This window comes from Uloborus diversus, chromosome 3 (genome assembly GCF_026930045.1).
Source record: "Uloborus diversus isolate 005 chromosome 3, Udiv.v.3.1, whole genome shotgun sequence".
Lineage (NCBI taxonomy): Eukaryota > Metazoa > Arthropoda > Arachnida > Araneae > Uloboridae > Uloborus > Uloborus diversus.
Window position 1 is genome coordinate 25,505,939 of NC_072733.1, and position 18,148 is coordinate 25,524,086.

An 18,148-nucleotide genomic window follows, 5' to 3' on the forward strand; every position below is an offset into this window, starting at 1 on the left:
TGTTTTCAAGGTGAAATTCTGGGGACAATGACAATACTTGGATGTTTTTGTGATCGATGGATCGCTGGGCAAATGAAATTGCTGGACATCATGGGGTCGGATAAGGTGCTTGTGATATCTTTTCAAAAACACAAGGAGCAATTCCTTATTTCTGACTTTGCGCACTAAATGAAGGGCAGGGCGCATCCTGCCGATATGAAAAAAGGCAGGGCGCTGCACCCTTCAAAAACAGCCTAGCGGGAACACTATATATAAATATATATATATATATATATATATATATATATATTATGGTGTCCCAAGATATAATGGCGAAAAAAAAATTTGTGAAATCGAATACGCATACCCTCCAGATTTTTTCCTTTTCACCTCAGAAACACGAGAAAAAAGTTTTATTGCAATAAAATAACGGGAACCCGTGCCGACTTGAGGTCAAAGTTGGACCTGAAATCCTGTACAGCGACTACAGTGAAAATATTGCTAACTGTATAATTATTTACTACACGTGACATCAATTTATTTAAAGCAGATATTTACAACAATATTAGACTACAAGAAACATTACTGCACATATTTTTATTTCAATGTTTGCTTTTTGCAGTCAGGATAGAGCTTCTGGTGCTCTTGAACGCAACGTAACACGAATTGTTTTTGTTCCTCATCAGCTGTAAGCAAACCATGAAAGTCCTGCATCATTTTTACCTCTTTTTCAGCTGCATTGTTTATTGCTCTAAACATTGAGACAGCCTTTTTCACATCAAAGAATGAAATATTATTGACCATACCATAAAAGCTGGGTGAATTTTTGTAGAGCAGCTTTTGAGATAATTGGGTCCACATTTTCGTACACTTTTTCAAAAAGCACAAATCTTTGTTGGGTGCTTTGACTGCCAAAATGCATTGAAGCCATGGTTTCACGTATATTGTCACTACAAACAAGCAGACATCAAACAATGTTTCATTTTCCTTCGTATCTAATTTTAGTTGTGAACTAAATAGTAATAGTTTTAGGGAGTAAATCGCTCGAGCCGTCCATCGAGCTTGGTGCATGGCTCCGGTGGTCTTATTTTAAATTCATTTTCTGTATCTCCACCTAAAAATATGATAGGCAGTTCTAGCAACTCTTTATAGTCATCCCTGACCGTAATATTAGCGACTTCAGCACGGTAAAAATCAAGTAAATTTTCCGAGTTAGGGTACAATTCGGAACAACTCCGCAGCTCCTCCATAGCACTGTATTTTAGTGGGATAGATCAGTTCATATATATGATGGTGGCAAGCAAAGGAAAGCATTTCTCTGTCAAATATTTGCTCAAGAATAGGGCAAGAACCACTTAAAGGACCTGTTTTGGAAGCTGTAGTATCACAACAAAAGAGTTTTGAACTTTGTCTTCGAGATTCCAATCTAAAACTGCCTTTCAAACAGCCTGTTTTTGTTCTTTTCTTGTAGAGTTATCCAGTTTAGACTCAGCAATGAGTTGTTTGTCACATCCTAATGAAATAACTATAGATAAGCGATATTCATTTGATTTTTGAGCGCTCAAAGCAGGCAACATTTTCATATCCCAAGGTAAATTCACTACATGTGGTACCTCTTACTGAAAACCAATTTTTATTCTTTCCTCGTGCTCCTTCCGCTTTTCGGTTCGAATTCTTTGAATTGAAGATACTTATGGGAAATTCATCAATGTTACACCCAAGTGCGTCAATAGTAGCTTCAGGAATAAACACATAATCTCGTATACCTGGACACCTGTCCAATGCATCAACTGACTTCGGAGTAATAAAATCGCTCCTCATTACATATTTACTTGTTCAAGGTTCTGACAATTCTTGTTCCAGGTTCTAGAATACTTGTTCCAGGTTCTAGAATACTTGTTCCAGGTTCTAGAATACTTGTTCCAGGTTCTGATATACTTGTTCCAGGTTCTGATATACTTGTTCCAGGTTCTGATATACTTGTTCCAGGTTCTAATATACTTGTTCCAGGTTCTGATAAACTTGTTCCACGTACTGCTTTATATGTTTCAAGGAAATCTTCTGAATTAATATTTTCACTAGAGTTCGAATAGGAATTTTCTTGTACAGGTTCATACAATTCCGAGGATGTTGAAGCGGAATCGTATTTCATGTGCCTGTTTTCTTCTTTGATAGCTCAAAGACGAGCCCTTTCCTTTTTGTCGACCAGTTTTTTATCCACCTTACCAAAAGTGACCACGTCGGTCGTTCTCTCTTTGGAGTTGCAAGAAAATCCCATCTTCTGCCATTTTGATTAATCGAAGTGCATCAGCATATGCAATATTGAATCAATTGTTTAAATTACTCTTAAATTCTTGTTGGCGCTGCCTGAATACTTCTTGCAGTTTTTTGTTTTGCATTTTTTTGTAAGTCTCTCCAAATTTGATACAGGTTTTTAAGGTTATTCACACAATTTGGCAACGATTTGGGGGGAAGGCGTGCTTTTTCCCAAAAGATGATGCATTCCCGAATAGCGAGATTTGCACTTTCACTGATGGTTAAATTTACTTCTTGAATGTTATAAAACAAAACAGACAGAACTTGTCCGTTAGAGGGAAGTTTCAAACCTGTAATTTGGTGTTTTATGACTCCTATTAAAAATATCTTTTTTCGAACTTCGCAACTCCAGTGCCATGTTTCGTTCCCTATGGACCGACTATATTGCGCTCGCTGACCGGAATGTATTCGTACTGACACGTTTGACGGTTTGAAAATTGCCACGAATAAGCCCCCCCCCCCCAACACATGTTTTTTTCTGTTTTCATTTGTTTTCATTGTACTTTTTACAGCTGTTTTGAGCTTCGCAAAGTATCGCGTCGTCAGCGTTCGCTTGCTTATGAATACACGTGCTATTTGCACGTGTAAACCTTTAGGCGCAAGTCGGCACGGGTTACCGTGCTTCAAATTGCATGAAACTTTTTTTACAACGGTTTTGATGTAAAAGGAAAAAAATAAGAGGGTATGCGTTTAAAAAAAAACGACTTTCATTTTTTTGGGACACCCTAATATATATATATATATATATATATATATATATATATATATATACATAATAATAATAATAAAAAAAGTGAAAAATATTGAAAAGACCACACCAAGAGCCCATAGATGCGCAAGGCAGCAAAACTAAAAAGCCAAGTAAATATAAAATTAAGCAAACAGAATTACAAATATTAAACGAATTCTAAATAACAAATGATGATAAAAAGGAAAATTGCAAACAGCTATTAAGTAGGAATAGAAAAAGAGTGAATCCAGAGCTCATCAGCCATGGAGGATTCATTAATTATGGTCAAAGACCAAAATTTTAACTATAAACTAGAAGAGAATGTTTAAGCTCCAGTACATGTAATATAGAGTAACAATGGGCAAACGCACCACTTGCTAAGCTAAAAACAATAAACTAGAGCTCGAACCTAAAACTAAAAGCAGGGGGTTTCGCCTCGACTAATTAGGAAAACAAGTTCCGATAATTAGCCTTCCACGGTAAATATATATATATATATATATATATATACATATATATATTATCAAAATTGTTTCTTTAAGTTCATACCAAAGCCTCCAAAGCAATGAGGATCAAATGCAATTATGCAGATAAAATTTCAGTTTAAGAAACTAATTAGTTAAAAGAAAAAAAAAACATGATTTATAACACACCTTTATGCTATTTTTAATAGTTTGTTTTGAGATAAGCATCTAAAATTCTGTTTATGGAAATTCAGGCAAATAATAGTCTTGTCTACTTTGATCTAGAGAATGACCAAACATGGTGGCTACACGAAAAATTTAAGATAATAGATTTTTGAATTGGATGCATAAAAGTAATTGTAAATAATTAAAAATGCTCAAAAAACTGCCTTTCAGATGAAATAGATTTTTCAGCACATTAGCATCCAAAGCAATGAAGATCAAATAATATTCTGAAGGTAAAATTTTAAAGATAAAAATTTGGATTTTTCAAGAAAATAAGTGTTATCCAAAAAAAGAAAAAGAAACACCGGCACATTTTGTGGTATTTTTAATAGTTTTCATAGCAATAAACTTCCAGTTCTGTTTTTGAAAACTTAGGCACTTAGTTTAGGCTTAGTCTACTTCCAGCTTGGGAATGACCAAAAATGGCGACTACACCGATCTAGAAACTAGTAGCATAAATATAATTTAAAAAAAAATCCTCATAAAACCACAATTTAGTGGAAATCCTATAGTTTCTACCACATTAGCGACCAAAACGATGAGGATAAGATGAAATTTTAAATTTTTCATTTCTCGATAAAACTTTAAAATAATCGAAAAAAAAAAAAAGATTTACAGCACATTGTGTTATTTTCATTAGTTTGCAGTTAAATAAATATCCCATTCTGCTTTGTTCTTATAATCTTAAGCAGCTAAGCATCTCGTCCCGTGAATGACCAAATATGGCGACTATGTTTCACACGTAGCTGCTGGTCCGGTAGCTTTCCGGTTGGGAAAAAAAATGATGTTCCCGATGTACCCTATTATGTTGTTCGTATATTTATTTTGTGATGTGAAATTATGTGAATGAGCTGCTTTTGAGATGGGGAAGTTTGAGTGGGGCCGCTTTTATGATGCCTAAATTTGTGAAAGGATCACAAAGCAGACCCAATTTGGGTTTGGATCGACAGCAAAGTATGCATGTTTTTCTGATTTCCTTGATTCCTTTAAAATTGGGAACAGCTCTGCCTATTCTTTTTTGAAAACTTGGCTGTGCAGCCTCTTCGGAGGCATAATTATTACAATGAACGTTCAGTTGATACGCGATCTGCAGCAACTACATTCTGCAGAATCAAAAACCAAATAACGAAGTTACGATGAGCTTTAACGTAAGCAGCAATAATTGCAGCCATAGCAAAACAAAAAGTTCCAGGAAAAAAAAATTGCACTCATGGAGACTTGAAACAGCAGTTAGCCGGCGAGAACTTCCTGGAATGACGTCAAAACCTACACAGCGCATGCACCCATCATGATTGCCCAAGTTCATCAATGCTGAGTTCCAAAGCGAAGTCTTGAGGACTTGCACAGGAGCTTCATGGGCGCAGAATTGAGCTGTGCAGACGAGCTAAAGTCGAACGCTGCTCTGCTCAAGAAAAATCATGGTAGGAAAGAAAAAAAGGTGTCTGCACGTGGCTCGCGGAAAAGGCAGTAGCTATAAGTCGGGGGGAAAAGTTTTTAAAAAAAAACAGGAAGAGGAAACTGAAAATATAGGAATTATAGGAAAATAGGAACTTTTTCAGAAATGTAGGAAAATATCGGATAATAGGACACTGCCTGCTTGTTGCTCACTAACGAAAATCTTGTGTTCTTAAAACATATATTTAATAATGCAATGCAGTTGATTTGGGGAAAGGGGGGGGGATATCAAGCAAAACAAATACATGAACATATCAAAACTTCAATGCTGTTCTGTTTAGTATTATGACATTGTTTTGTTTTTCATTGATCTACGATGACTACAATGGAACATTTTTTTATTTTATCTCTTTTATCTTAACACTCAAGAATGATATTCTCAACAAAAAAGAGGAAAAACACACAACTAAAAGTTTCAATGATGTGGTTTGCGCCTTCTCAAAATTTTGAAATTTCGTTCGCACGAAAAAAATAATCAGCAATATTATTTAGTTTTCCACACAATTATTTGATTTTAAACAAAATTAATTTTTTACAAAACTATTCGATGTTTCACAAAAAACGGACCCTGTGAAAAATCTTGGACAGACCTATGTTATGGGATGGCATAGAATAGCTTTTATTCTCATGTAAAATGTTTGGAGCCAATCCGCGCCTTGTTGCTGACTAACAAAAATCCTTTGTTCTTAAAACATATTTTGAATAATGCAATGCAGTTGATCAGGGGAAGGGGAATATTAAGCAAAACAAATACATGAACATATCAAAACTTCAATGCTGTTCTGTTTAGTATTATAACATTGTTCTGTTCTGCATTGACCTACGATGATTACAACGGAACATTTTTTTATTCTAAAAAAACATAACGATTCAATATGAGGGAAAGAAAACTTTTTAAATCATAAAAATACGTTTCACAACCACAAACTATAAGTTGTTCTGTTTCGTATAGGGAAACGTTGAGTGATGACGCACACCATACGTTAATATCGGTCTGCAACTTACCTTTTGAATATGATTCACAATTGTTTGAACGATGACAGAAGCATTGTTGATGTTTTCTTCTGCTAGCATGGTTAGCATGTTTATATGAGGTTTACTATTAAAATTTAGGTCAGCTAAAGATGACTTGTATTCTTCTGCAACAGCTTTTGCCATGCTGGCAAGAATAGAAATAATAAAATAATATAGAAAAAAAATCAAGAATACGAACAACACATCACAGTCCAACACGAACAGAGAAATCGAAACAGAACTGAAAAAATAACACATCCCAAGGAGAAATTGTTTCCATGCTGCCGAAAACTAAGTCTACGTTGAAGTATTGCAAAGTTCTGTGTTTCTCCGAAGTCAACTTTTTAGTTTTTACTACCCTCCAATAGTGTTGCCATCTCTGGTCATGTCAAACTAAAAACTCTAGGGACTCTAGTAAACTCATCTTTCTCTCTAATATTTCTATTTGAAAAAGAAATATTTGGAAGTTTTTAAATAAGAAACGTTTTAAAAAAATGATGAACGATTCATTTGATACGAATAACTGCATGGCGATGCCGATACTGCAAATCAAAATACGGAAAGAAAACATAAAATCTATAGTTTATAAATATTTAATTCATTAAGAATATGTACATCCTCACAAATCAAACACAAAATGTAGCCGACAAGAGAAAAAAAAGTTTCCAAACATCGCCGCTGAAAGTTTCTTCGGGAGAGCAAATCCTCCGATACGTCACTTGAATACGAAAACCAATCAGATTGGGCATTGGTTGTTCCTCTGGGCTCAATTTGGCTTTGAAAATCTCTTTTTCAGGAATTGTGACTTAGTTATCCTGAAGCTAAATTTATTATTTCTATTGTGATACCCCTCTGCTCTGCTTACGAACTTGTTTCGTGAGGAATATGCCATTGATTTAATTATCTATAGTTTAACTTTCAAGCTTATTGTAATTAATGCTGCAATTAAATGGGGGGGGGGGGGTATGTTGCCTCACTTTTAGAAAACCCACCAAAACTTTTGAAACAATTAAAAAGAGCAATAATCTATTATTAGCAAAATGAAGTTAATAAAGACCCAAGTTGTGCTGATTCTTGAAAAAATTTAATGGTTCTGGCATAATAGCGTAAAAGTAGATTTTGGTCAATTTAATATGCTATATTGCTCTTTTAACTTTGTTTTTCAATTCTAATCACAAAACAACACTAGTTCATTATAAAAGATAATATTTATCATTGAAATTGCACCAGAAATTGTTTTTGTAATGTGGATCATGGGACCCAGGGCAGGTTGGTTCACTTCACAAAGTTCTGTTGAAAAAGTTAATGAATTAAATATTTTCTGGGATGATGAGAAATATTTAATAAAACTCGTGTTAGAAAATAAAACTACTCATTTAATATTATGATGAGATAAAAAAAAGAAAAGTAGAGATGCAGACCAACGTGCCCCAACTCCTCCTATATTTCTGTGAAGTAAAAGTTCTTCCGAAAGTCCAAGTTTTTTTAAAGTATAAGTTGTAATTCCTTTTAAAGGGTTTAGTACTTTTCTTTCTTTTTTCTGTGCAGGCTGTTCAAGTATTTTAGTAAAGAAAGGCTTGTGTTGAAACAGTTGCCGTATGTATTGTCCGTAACGTTTTGTCTAGTCCATAACCAAATTTATAAAACTAATAAAAAATACCTAGTTTCAATTTTCATGAAACTTATTTTGGAATTAACACTATAGGTAAGATTAGAAAATATTCAATTTAGTGATATAACGAGCATAAAGAAAAATTTTAACAAAACTTGTCTTCTAATTATTGTTACGGACTCGACAATCATCAATTTCACTACTTATAATTTTTTAACGAACTCACTTTTTAAATAAAATTATTACCTGTATTACAGATGATCGTTTACTTCATTTGTCCCAAGTGCAAGTTTTGGCTTTAAATTCAGTTCAAGCTACTATTGAAGAAAAATTCAATCCATATTCAGAGTCTGTAACAAAAAACCGTTTATTTTTGATGTTTTGAGTGTAATTACATGCATAATATAAAGTAAAAAAAGATTTTAAAAAAAAATGACATTCATGGTTTTTGGAATGTTCTTTTTAAAGATATATAAAAATTTTAACAAATTTTGTTATGGACATCCCTATGTCACAAATACTGTGAAATGCTCTTTTGCTACCTATTGATTGTTAATATCAAAGAAGCAATGATACATCCGACTATCAAAAGTTAAGCCCAGAAAGAAAAATATTTATTATAGGAAGCCAAAATCATTTAGAAAACTGCCGGCTTCAGGGGTGCCCCCCCCCTAACACCTAGGGTGCCCCCTCCCTAAATATTGCTAAGATTCTACTCAAAAACAAGAGCCCCCCCTCAAAAAAAAAGAGAAAAATGCCCCTCAAAACACCCCCTTAAAATTTCAATGGCACAGTCAAAGCCATGATTCCCCCTAGGTGGTCACCCCTGGACGGCTTTACTATGTTGCAATTGGGAAGTGGGGAGGGACGTCTGTTCCTCAAAGGTTTATTTTTAGAGGGGTCTTCAAAAAGTCCCCTCCTAACCTATAATTTTTTTCCTGATGGAGAAGCTGCAACTGTGTGTGAGTGGTGCATTTATCAATCTGTGCTTAACTTTTGGAAGTGAGTTTAGTTATGTATGAATAAAGTAGTATGAAGTTAACCTTAATCTTTTAATCTTGATTTCTGATTCCTGCATTCAATAACTTTTAACTACTTTTATTGTGTAGCTATCTAAAGTAAATTACACTAAATATAATTATTTTGTTAAGTTTGATATTCAATTACTTTTTGTGTCAGATTGGACAATGTACCAAGATTAGAACCTGTTAATGTACAATTTCATACTTTAATATAGTCAGGGGTCTGTCCAGGATTTTTCACAGGGTCCGTTTTTTGTGAAAAATCAAATAATTTTGTGAAAAATGAATTAATTTTGTGAAAAATCAAAAAATTTCGCAAAAAAAATTTTTTTTTTGCTAAAACAAAATTTTAGAATTTAGAGACGGCACAAACTGCATCAATTAAACTAAAAGTTGAGTGTTTTCCTCTTCTATGATAAGAAAATCATTCTGGATTTTTTTTCTGATATTTGGCAGGGGGAAGGGAGGCATCGCTCTTTCAATTATCAGTATTTATCTACCATTCTGTATTATGTTAAATTATACTAGATATATTTTTGTACAGTATTTAAAATAACTAATAAAAATATAAATAAATGAAACAATATTCAGAATAGGGTTTAGCATTCAACTTTTTGACCCAAGACACTCTTAAAAAGCACAGAATTTCGTTTAATACCTATAAATTCCGTGATTTTAACAAAAATAAAAAGATTTTTCAATTGTTTACCTCTTAACAAAGCGTAATAATCATCAAAAATTCGAAAAATCGGATTCCCATAGCGGATGCAAAGAGATCGCAATTCTCAAAGTGAAGTCATCAAAAGTATAAAAACGGCTTGTAAAAGAAATATTTTTGATAAAATTATTTTTAAATTGCATTTTAGAGTCCTATGATAACATATCATTAATATCTGTGGACACAGTTGACCCCCAAAAAATAATAACAATAAAATAAACCATCTGTTCAGCATTTTAATTTTTGACTCATAACAGAAAATGGAATTTTGCTTTAAAAACTTGAAATGAGAGTTCTAACAGAAATAAAGAGACTTTTCATTTATTTGAATCCTAATAAAGAGAAGTTAGCTTGAAAAAAGAACAAAATATGATTCTCATATCGGATTGCATTTTTCAAAATGTAGACATCTGAAGAAAAAAAAACGGTAATTAAAAGAGTTTATTTAAAGTTAATCATCCTTGTTAGCATCGAAAAATCAAAACCCATATAATTTTCTCCCAAAATAACAATTAAACATCGCACCGCACCGTAAAAACGCAAATATTGACAAGCCGACAAAATGATGAGAATATTTTCTAATCAAGTCAATATAAAGGTTCAACGCCAGACGCTAAGTGGTGATAGTTTTGAAGTTGGTAACCCTATCTGAAGCGATCATATTTTTTCCTCACCCTTACTATCCCTTTGCAGTTCTAAGTTCATTTCGCAGATATATATTATTATTGTTTATTAAATCATGAGCGGAGAAAAGTGCTTACCAATGCCCTCTCAGAAAAGTTTACAACAACACCGCTGCTAATTAACTGTGATAAAACAAACAACCGTTATATTTTTTTGGCAGTAGCAATTATTTATCGCTTGCAGGAGCATCGCAAGAGTGCCATTTTTTTTTTTTTTTTTCAAAATTAGCCGATTTTGTATAGGCTGATCCCTCTAATTTGACTTAAAAAAAGGTTCCAAAAATTATCGGTTTATACACAGAAATATGCGTTATTTTGCTTTCAGATTTGCTCTTTCAATAAACAATTTGTGACAGATACGATCTTGTTTATCAGAATTTTGTGAAGGGTCCGTTTTGTTTGATCGGGATTTTGTGAAAGGTCCATTTTGTTTGATCGGGATTTTGTGAAAGGTCCGTTTTGGTTGATCGGATTTTTGTGAAGGGTCCGTTAACGGACCCAAATATCCTCTGGCCAGACCCCTGATAGTAGTGTCTTGAAGCTATGAAGCAATTATGGCTCAGACTACCTCGGATGACTGAAAATTCTGGTTATCCAGAAAATTCTTAGCAACTAAATTTTTGCACTATTTGAGACTGCACAAGGTATGTACTTTTTACTTCCTTGTGCAATGAGTAGGGTGTCTTCAAGACAATTTTCATTCAAGTTTCAACATAAACTTGACATAAACTAAACAGGACAAATTTTGATGTAAAGTGGAGCATCAAAAATCTGCCACCCTGAAATCCGCCAACATCCAAAATCTGCTTCGATTTTCCCCAAAACTTAATTTTGTAAATAATGAGGATGAAGGAGAGGCAGAATCTAAAAAAATTCTAATCTCGGAGGGTGTGCAGGTAGGAGAACACTACGTGGAATTTTTAAAACAAGATATTGTGTCGGAGCAAGAACTCCTAATGCTGTACAGCATACAAAAAAGACTTAAGCTTAAACTATCAAAAAATATGATACAAGCTACAATTTCTGAAATGTTTTCAAAATGTAAATAGCTAATGATTTGTAAACTTGTATATATTAAATAATGTAAATAACTGCAACTATTATATTTTTATTCCTTGTTGTTTTTATTTTTCCAATTTAAAGGTACAACTCCCACCTATTTCCTTAGTGACCTGAAATCCGCAAAATCAAAAGTCCCCACAACCACTTCTCCCAATTTGTGCAGATTTTTGATGCTCCACTGTAGTTTCTTTTTGCATTATGTCAAATGTACTTTTGTGGGCAAACTTGTTGGCAACCAAAACAAAAGCGTTTTGGCTCTGTCCTAATTCATTTTGATAAATTTTGGTTGTAGCATTTGTATGTCTGAACGTGTGTGCAGTGCATGTACAGTACTGTGCAAATTAATTGGGACCAGGGGTCTGTCCAGGATTTTTCACAGGGTCCGTTTTTTGTGAAAAATCAAATAATTTTGTGAAAAATGAATTAATTTTGTGAAAAATCAAATAATTTCGCAAAAAAAAAAAGAAATTGTTAAAACGAAATTTTAGAATTTAGAGATGGCGCAAACTGCATCAATCAAATTTAAAGTTGAGTGTTTTACCCTTCTATGTCGAAAAAATCATTCTGGAGTGTTTATCTGATAATTGGGGGGGGGGGGGGGGTAGGGGCATCGCTCTCTCAAGTATCAATATTTATCTACTATTCTACATTATGTTAAATTATACTAGAAATATTTCTGTACAGTATTTAAAATAACTGTAACAAAAAAATAAATAAAATAAAATTCAGAATAGGGTTCAGCATTTAACTTTTTGACCCAAGACACACTTAAAAAGCACAGAATTTCATTTAAAACTTATAAATTCCGTGATTTTAACAAAAATAAAAAGATATTTTAATTGTTTACCTCTTAACAAAGCGTAATAAACATTAAAAATGCGAAAAATCGGATTCCCATAGCGGATGCAAAGAGATCGCAATTCTCAATGTGAAGGCATCAAAAGTATAAAAACGGCTTGTAAAAGAAATATTTTTGATAAAATTATTTTAAAATTGCATTTTAGGGTCCTATGATAAACATTTCATTAATATCTGTGGACACAGTTGACGCAAAAAAAAAAAAAAAAATCTATTCAGCATTTTAATTTTTGACTCATAACAGAAAATGGAATTTTGCTTTAAAAACTTGAAATGAGAGTTCCAACAAAAATAAAGAGACTTTTCATTTATTTGCATCCTAATAAAGCGAAGTTAGCTTGAAAAAAGAACAAAATATGATTCTCATATCAGATGTTAAAAGATTGCATTTTTCAAAATGCAGACACCTAAAGAAAAAAAAACGGTAATTAAAAGAGTTTATTTAAAGTTAATCATCCTTGTTAACATCGAAAAATCAAAACCCATATAATTTACTTTCAAAATAACAATTAAACATCGCACGGCACCGCTAAAATGCAAATATTGACAAGCTGGTAAAATGATAAGAATATTTTCTAATCAAGTCATTATAAAGGTTTAACGCCAGACGCTGCTAAGTGGTGATAATTTTGAAGTTGGTAACCCTATCTGAAGAGATCATATTTTTTTCCCCACCCTTACTATCTATCCCTTTGCAATTCTAAGTTCATTTCGCAGATATATATTATTATTGTCTATTAAATCATGAGCGGGGGGAGGGGGGAGAAAAGTGCTTACCAATGCCTTTTCAGAAAAGTTTACAACAACACAGCTGCTAATTAGCTGTGATAAAACAAACAACCATTATATTTATTTGGCAGTAGCAATTACTTATCACTTGCAGGAACATCGCAAGAGTGCCGATTTTTTTTTTTTTCTCAAAATTAGTCAATTTAGTTTAAGCTGAACCCTCTAATTTGACTTCAAAAAAGGCTCCAAAAATTATCGGTTTATACACAGAAATATGCGTTATTTTGTTTTTGCTCTTTCAATAAACAATTTGTGAAAGATCCGATCTTGTTTATCAGAATTTTGTGAAGGGTCCGTTTTCTTTGATCTGGATTTTGTGAAAGGTTCGTTTTGTTTGATCGGGATTTTGTGAAAGGTCCGTTTTGGTTGATCGGGATTTTGTGAAAGGTCCGTTTTGGTTGATCGGATTTTTGTGAAGGGTCCGTTAACGGACCCAAATATCCTCTGGCGAGACCCCTGGGGACAAACTCGGAAATTTTCCTAAATGTTGTTTAATTGGTATAGGATAGCTTACATGCACAGTATAACAACCTAATACAAAATATGTCATCCTCTAGCTTGAATGAGATCCTGTAAACGGTTAGGCAGATTCCTTTACATTAGAACAGGGGTTTCCAACCTGTGGTTCGCTAATCCCTGGGGGTTCGCGAGAGGTTTTCAGTGGGTTTGCTAAAATAATATTGTAATGGCGGAGCTTTAACATACCTGTTTCTGATGAAGTTTCATGTTCAAGTGGTTTCAAGCAAATTTTGCTCCTTTTTTATTCATTTGGCTCTCGCACATTCGATACTCTTAACAGGAAAATATTTGCATACTAACTGACATATTTTACATTATAAATAATTTACTCTGTCAGTGCAAAGAGTCTGTTTTAGAGCTTCCATTGACAATGATAGCCCTGAAGCCATGCTGAAAAATCTCTGCTGATAAATAGTGTTCTCAGAGGAAAGAATTTGAAAGTTTTCTCTCCTCAGAAGCTTTTGCTCAGAAAGATTGATTAAACTTGCTCGTATATATCTCCATGTAATGTTTTCATCGACTAAAATATTTTGGTGTTTAGTTTCTTTACCATTTGAGTCGGACAAAGAGCTATTGCTCTTCTCTTGTGTTGAGTCAAAAATGCATACACACTGTTGATTGTTGCTATGATTTTTACACTACATTGACTACAATTTACTTCGAGCTTTATTGTCGAAAAAGGGAAAGAATGGCTAGCAATCCAAAAATACCACAGAAAGTATGAAAAATTAATTACTATAGAGAATTTTTGTGGGTGAAAGTTTGGAAGTGTGAGGTTTACACAGTAAAAAAAATCAAGGGAATTTAACCATGCAACTTATTTTGCGCTATACGCAAGTAAGGAATTTGTGAAATTTGTGTTCTGTATCCTGGATGTTTATAAATAACCTATGGGGAGTTTAATCAGTGCAGGCTTACTCTTGTTTACTACGACTTATCTGGGAGATAAGTTTGTTTTAGAATGGTGGTGTGGTTACATGTTTTTGTAGGTTGCATGCTCTGGTCGCTTGGAATTTCATGACAGGTGTGGAATGAATGATTTTAACCAGCTATTGCTAATTTATTTGAAGGTTTAATGCTGGTTTGTGGGAACCACTAGTTCACCTGAAAGTAAGAGCCTATTTTGAAATGTTGATATATTGAATGTTCTGTGCTTAGACCTAGTTACGGGACATTGGCCATCAGCTCTCGGAACTATGTTTTTATGTTGCTATAGAGTTATAATAATATCTTAATCCTTAGTTTCTTCTGTATGGAACTTTTAGCAAATAAAAAACATAACATTGTATGCAATTTTTTTTTCAGGTAAAATGATGTGTTTGAGATATTCAAGGTCAGAATCAGGGCTGGGCCGTCCCTATGTGCAAGGTCGTGCAACGCACGACGGCGCCAGAACCAAAAAGGCGCCGAGCTCTACCAATCAAAAATGCTCCAAATGAAGGGAAAAAGCTCTAACCGAAAAAAGTAAACTTGAATTCTTCATTGTATCTTTTGGTGGCGGTGAAATTATGCTGCTTCATTGAAACAAAAAATCCATCTTACTGAGAATCTAAAAGGAAAAATTATTGTCTAAACATGCTATTCAAAAGTGCAATATTTTACACTAAAAACATGTAATTTTGATTAATGCATACATTATCCTTCTTAATGTGGAGCCGTGAATGCTAATTTCGTTATGTCTATAGTACATAAAGATGGGCATATGAGGCGCAAGAAATTTGTTATTCCCTATTTAGGTTCTTGCGGTGACATCTTGTATTATAATTTGTACAATTTTGTCTTTTTGTGATTTTTAATTCATAGTAATTCCACTGCTTCGTGTTATCATACCTAAAAAAATACGGTTTGCACATTTGATGAGCGTAATATTTATTTTTAGATAATTATTTCGGTTAATTTTTTTAGTTCTGAAAAGTTACTAATTAACCATAATTACTCGATTCTCCTCTCCCCCCTCCCCTTTTATTTAACTATTTGTATATTAAATGTATAAAAAAAGTTTTGGAGAGACTATATTTGTTAGATATTAAATTCAATGCATTTTGTAACGGTTTCGTATTTTAAAATTTTTGATTTTACCGGAAATGATTCAGTTTCAGATTTCAAGGTGGAATATCCTCTACTTCGATTTAGAAATGCATTCAGAACTTTGTTGTCATGTTTCGACAGGCATAAAACTTTAATTATTTATAGATTAGAGAGATATTTACAGCGGCTTTAACTTTGATATTTGAAATATTTTCTTTTTCCAAAAACACATTAGCATAGCAAAGGCAGTTTTCATTAAACCGGCCCAAGCCCGAAAACCCGCTGTTTTTTTTTTGGGGGGGGGGGGGGAGAGCAGGCATACTTAAAATAACTCACTACTTCAGTAAAGTGGATTTTTCACAATTTTCTGCATTTTGAAACATTTACTTGAGAAACAAACTAAATATTGATCAATAAGAAGTTCAAAAATAGACACCTTGCTTTCTAGACAATATATCAAATTTTGGAAATTTAAACTGCATAATAACAGTTCCCCCCCCCCTTTTTTTGAAGTACTTAAGACTAAAATGTGTAATGGCTATTTCAATCAAATTCCAAGATTTATTTATCTTTTGATTGTTGGGGTACAATGGTTTGATTAACTGAAAGTGGCCATCTCTTTTTTAACAGCTGTTCCATGCAAGGTTTCGAAGAGAAAGTCGGATTTCAAAAGTCAATTTCGATTGCCCCTTCCTTACATCCACCCTTACTCGAAATAACTTCGAGATATGAAAAGAAAACATACACTGTGTTCTAATTTACAGATTGTTTTTCTTTTGAAAAATTAAATACCAGATGCTTTTTTTTTTTTTTAAATTTTGCATTTGTCTACAAAACCTCACCCCAGGTAATAACTATGTTTTGCTCAAACGTTACTGCATAAAGGCGTTCGAAAGACATTTGCACGACGGCGCCGATCAGGCTTGGCGTGGGCCTGGTCAGAATTCTGTTTGAATAACCTTCAAAATTTTTAATTGTTCTTTTTTAAACATGATACATATCATTTTAAAGCTTGTTCCAAGGATCTTTAATACATTCATTTCCTAAGTGAGTATTTGTAAGTACTGTCTGTTCTCAAACTCCACGACTAGCAGCCACGAGCAGTTCGATTTGAAAAAGAGGTGATGTGTTAAGGATGCTTTGAACGCAAAACTACTTTAAAAAAAAGGTTTTGGATCACGTTTTTAGTTTTACTATGCATTTGCAAAGAAAAAGTTAGTTTGGGTTTTGTTATCTGCACAAATACAAAGTTGAACTTGGTCTGTGTAAACATTTCTTTTCATTCCCTTTTCTGGTGCATCTCAGAGAATATCGGAAAGTCTTTTTTATTATGTTTCAACACTTAATATAGCTAGTTCCAGTAAAAATAAAGCTTTTTGTAGCGGCACCAAGAAGATTTTATTCAAAGTTATTCGGTTTTGTTTTGAAGAAACTGAAAATAAGCAATTAAGTGTTCCAATTATTCATCTCACAAAACGAGCCTGTAAAATTGCCGGAGTTTCGATTAGTAGTATCAAAAAGATTCGCCGCGAAACAAAAGATGAATCAAATCCGGACTTTTGTTCTCCCAAGAAAAGTGTGAAAAAGGATGTTTTCGAATGAACAGATATTGATGAGTTTGATTGCAGCGTAATTCGTCGAACTATTCATGATTCATGAACTATTCACTTTTATGTGAAAGAGAAAAAAATCCCATTATTCAGTAAGTTGCTTCCCGTTTTAAAAGAAAAGATACACTTCCCTTGGAATAAAGAAACTTTGCGCCAATTTCTTCATAAAATTGGGTTCAAGTGGAAGAAATGTCAGAATAAAAGAAAAGTACTGTTGGAACGCGAGGATATTATTTTGAAAAGAATCCAATACTTATGGAACATTAAAGATTCCTTAGTGAAGGCAGGCCTTTAATTTATATTGATGAAACTTGGGTCGATAGTAATTTGACTTTTAGCAAATGTTGGCAATCTGAGGAAGTGGATGGCGTACTGCAAACAGGAAATGCTGCATGTTGTATCATCGTGCTTTGTGCCAGGGGCTGTATGGGATTTTTGAGGAAGTGGATGGCGTACTGCAAACAGGAAATGCTGCATGTTGTATCATCGTGCTTTGTGCCAGGGGCTTTATGGGATTTTTGCAGAACTCAAATTTAATTTATAAGGCCAATACAACGCAAGGAGACTACCATGGGCAGATGAATTCAAATATCTTTGAAAAATGGGCAAGAGAAAAACTTATTCCAAATTTGCCATTAAATGCAGTTATTATTATTGACAATGCGCCATATCACACTGTGCAAATTGACAAGTGTCCCAACTCCAATAGCCGCAAAAGGAAACTTTTGGATTGGCTCGCTGCAAAATCCATTATTTATTCTCCTGATGCCTTGGAAGTGGAGTTGTTAGAGCTTGTAAAATTAAATGCTCCTAAGCATAAAACATATAAGTTCGATAAATTGCTTCAAGAACATTGCTTTCGAGTGCTTCGCCTCCCACCCTACCACTGTGATTTTAACGCAATTGAATATGTTTGAGCCAACCTTAAAAGAGAAATAAGAAACATGAATCCCACAAGTGACTTGAACATGGATAAATTGCTAAAAGAAACAGAAAATGCCATAAGTAAAACATGTAGCTCTAGGTGGCAATCTCACTGCAATTATGTTGAAAAACTAGAACTT

At 33.7% G+C, this 18,148-nt stretch overlaps 1 protein-coding gene and 1 long non-coding RNA gene across 5 annotated transcripts in view; one reads left to right on the plus strand and one right to left on the minus strand.

Annotated features, from left to right (window-relative positions):
- The window catches only part of LOC129218287 (uncharacterized), a 152,018-nt gene extending 145,486 nt beyond the window's left edge, over positions 1–6,532 (minus strand). The window contains exon 1 of the mRNA XM_054852522.1: positions 6,175–6,532. Coding sequence (XP_054708497.1) covers positions 6,175–6,441 — 267 coding nt within the window. The 5' untranslated portion in view covers positions 6,442–6,532. The remainder of the gene's footprint in view (positions 1–6,174) is intronic.
- A 427-nt stretch (positions 6,533–6,959) lies between these two features.
- The window catches only part of LOC129218587 (uncharacterized), a 45,243-nt gene continuing 34,054 nt past the window's right edge, over positions 6,960–18,148 (plus strand). For 3 of the 4 annotated variants that reach the window (XR_008580344.1, XR_008580341.1, XR_008580342.1), the window contains exons 1-2: positions 6,960–8,797; positions 14,752–14,910. This is a non-coding gene — a long non-coding RNA (uncharacterized LOC129218587). The remainder of the gene's footprint in view (positions 8,798–14,751; positions 14,911–18,148) is intronic. The other variant, XR_008580343.1, reaches the window with a different exon arrangement.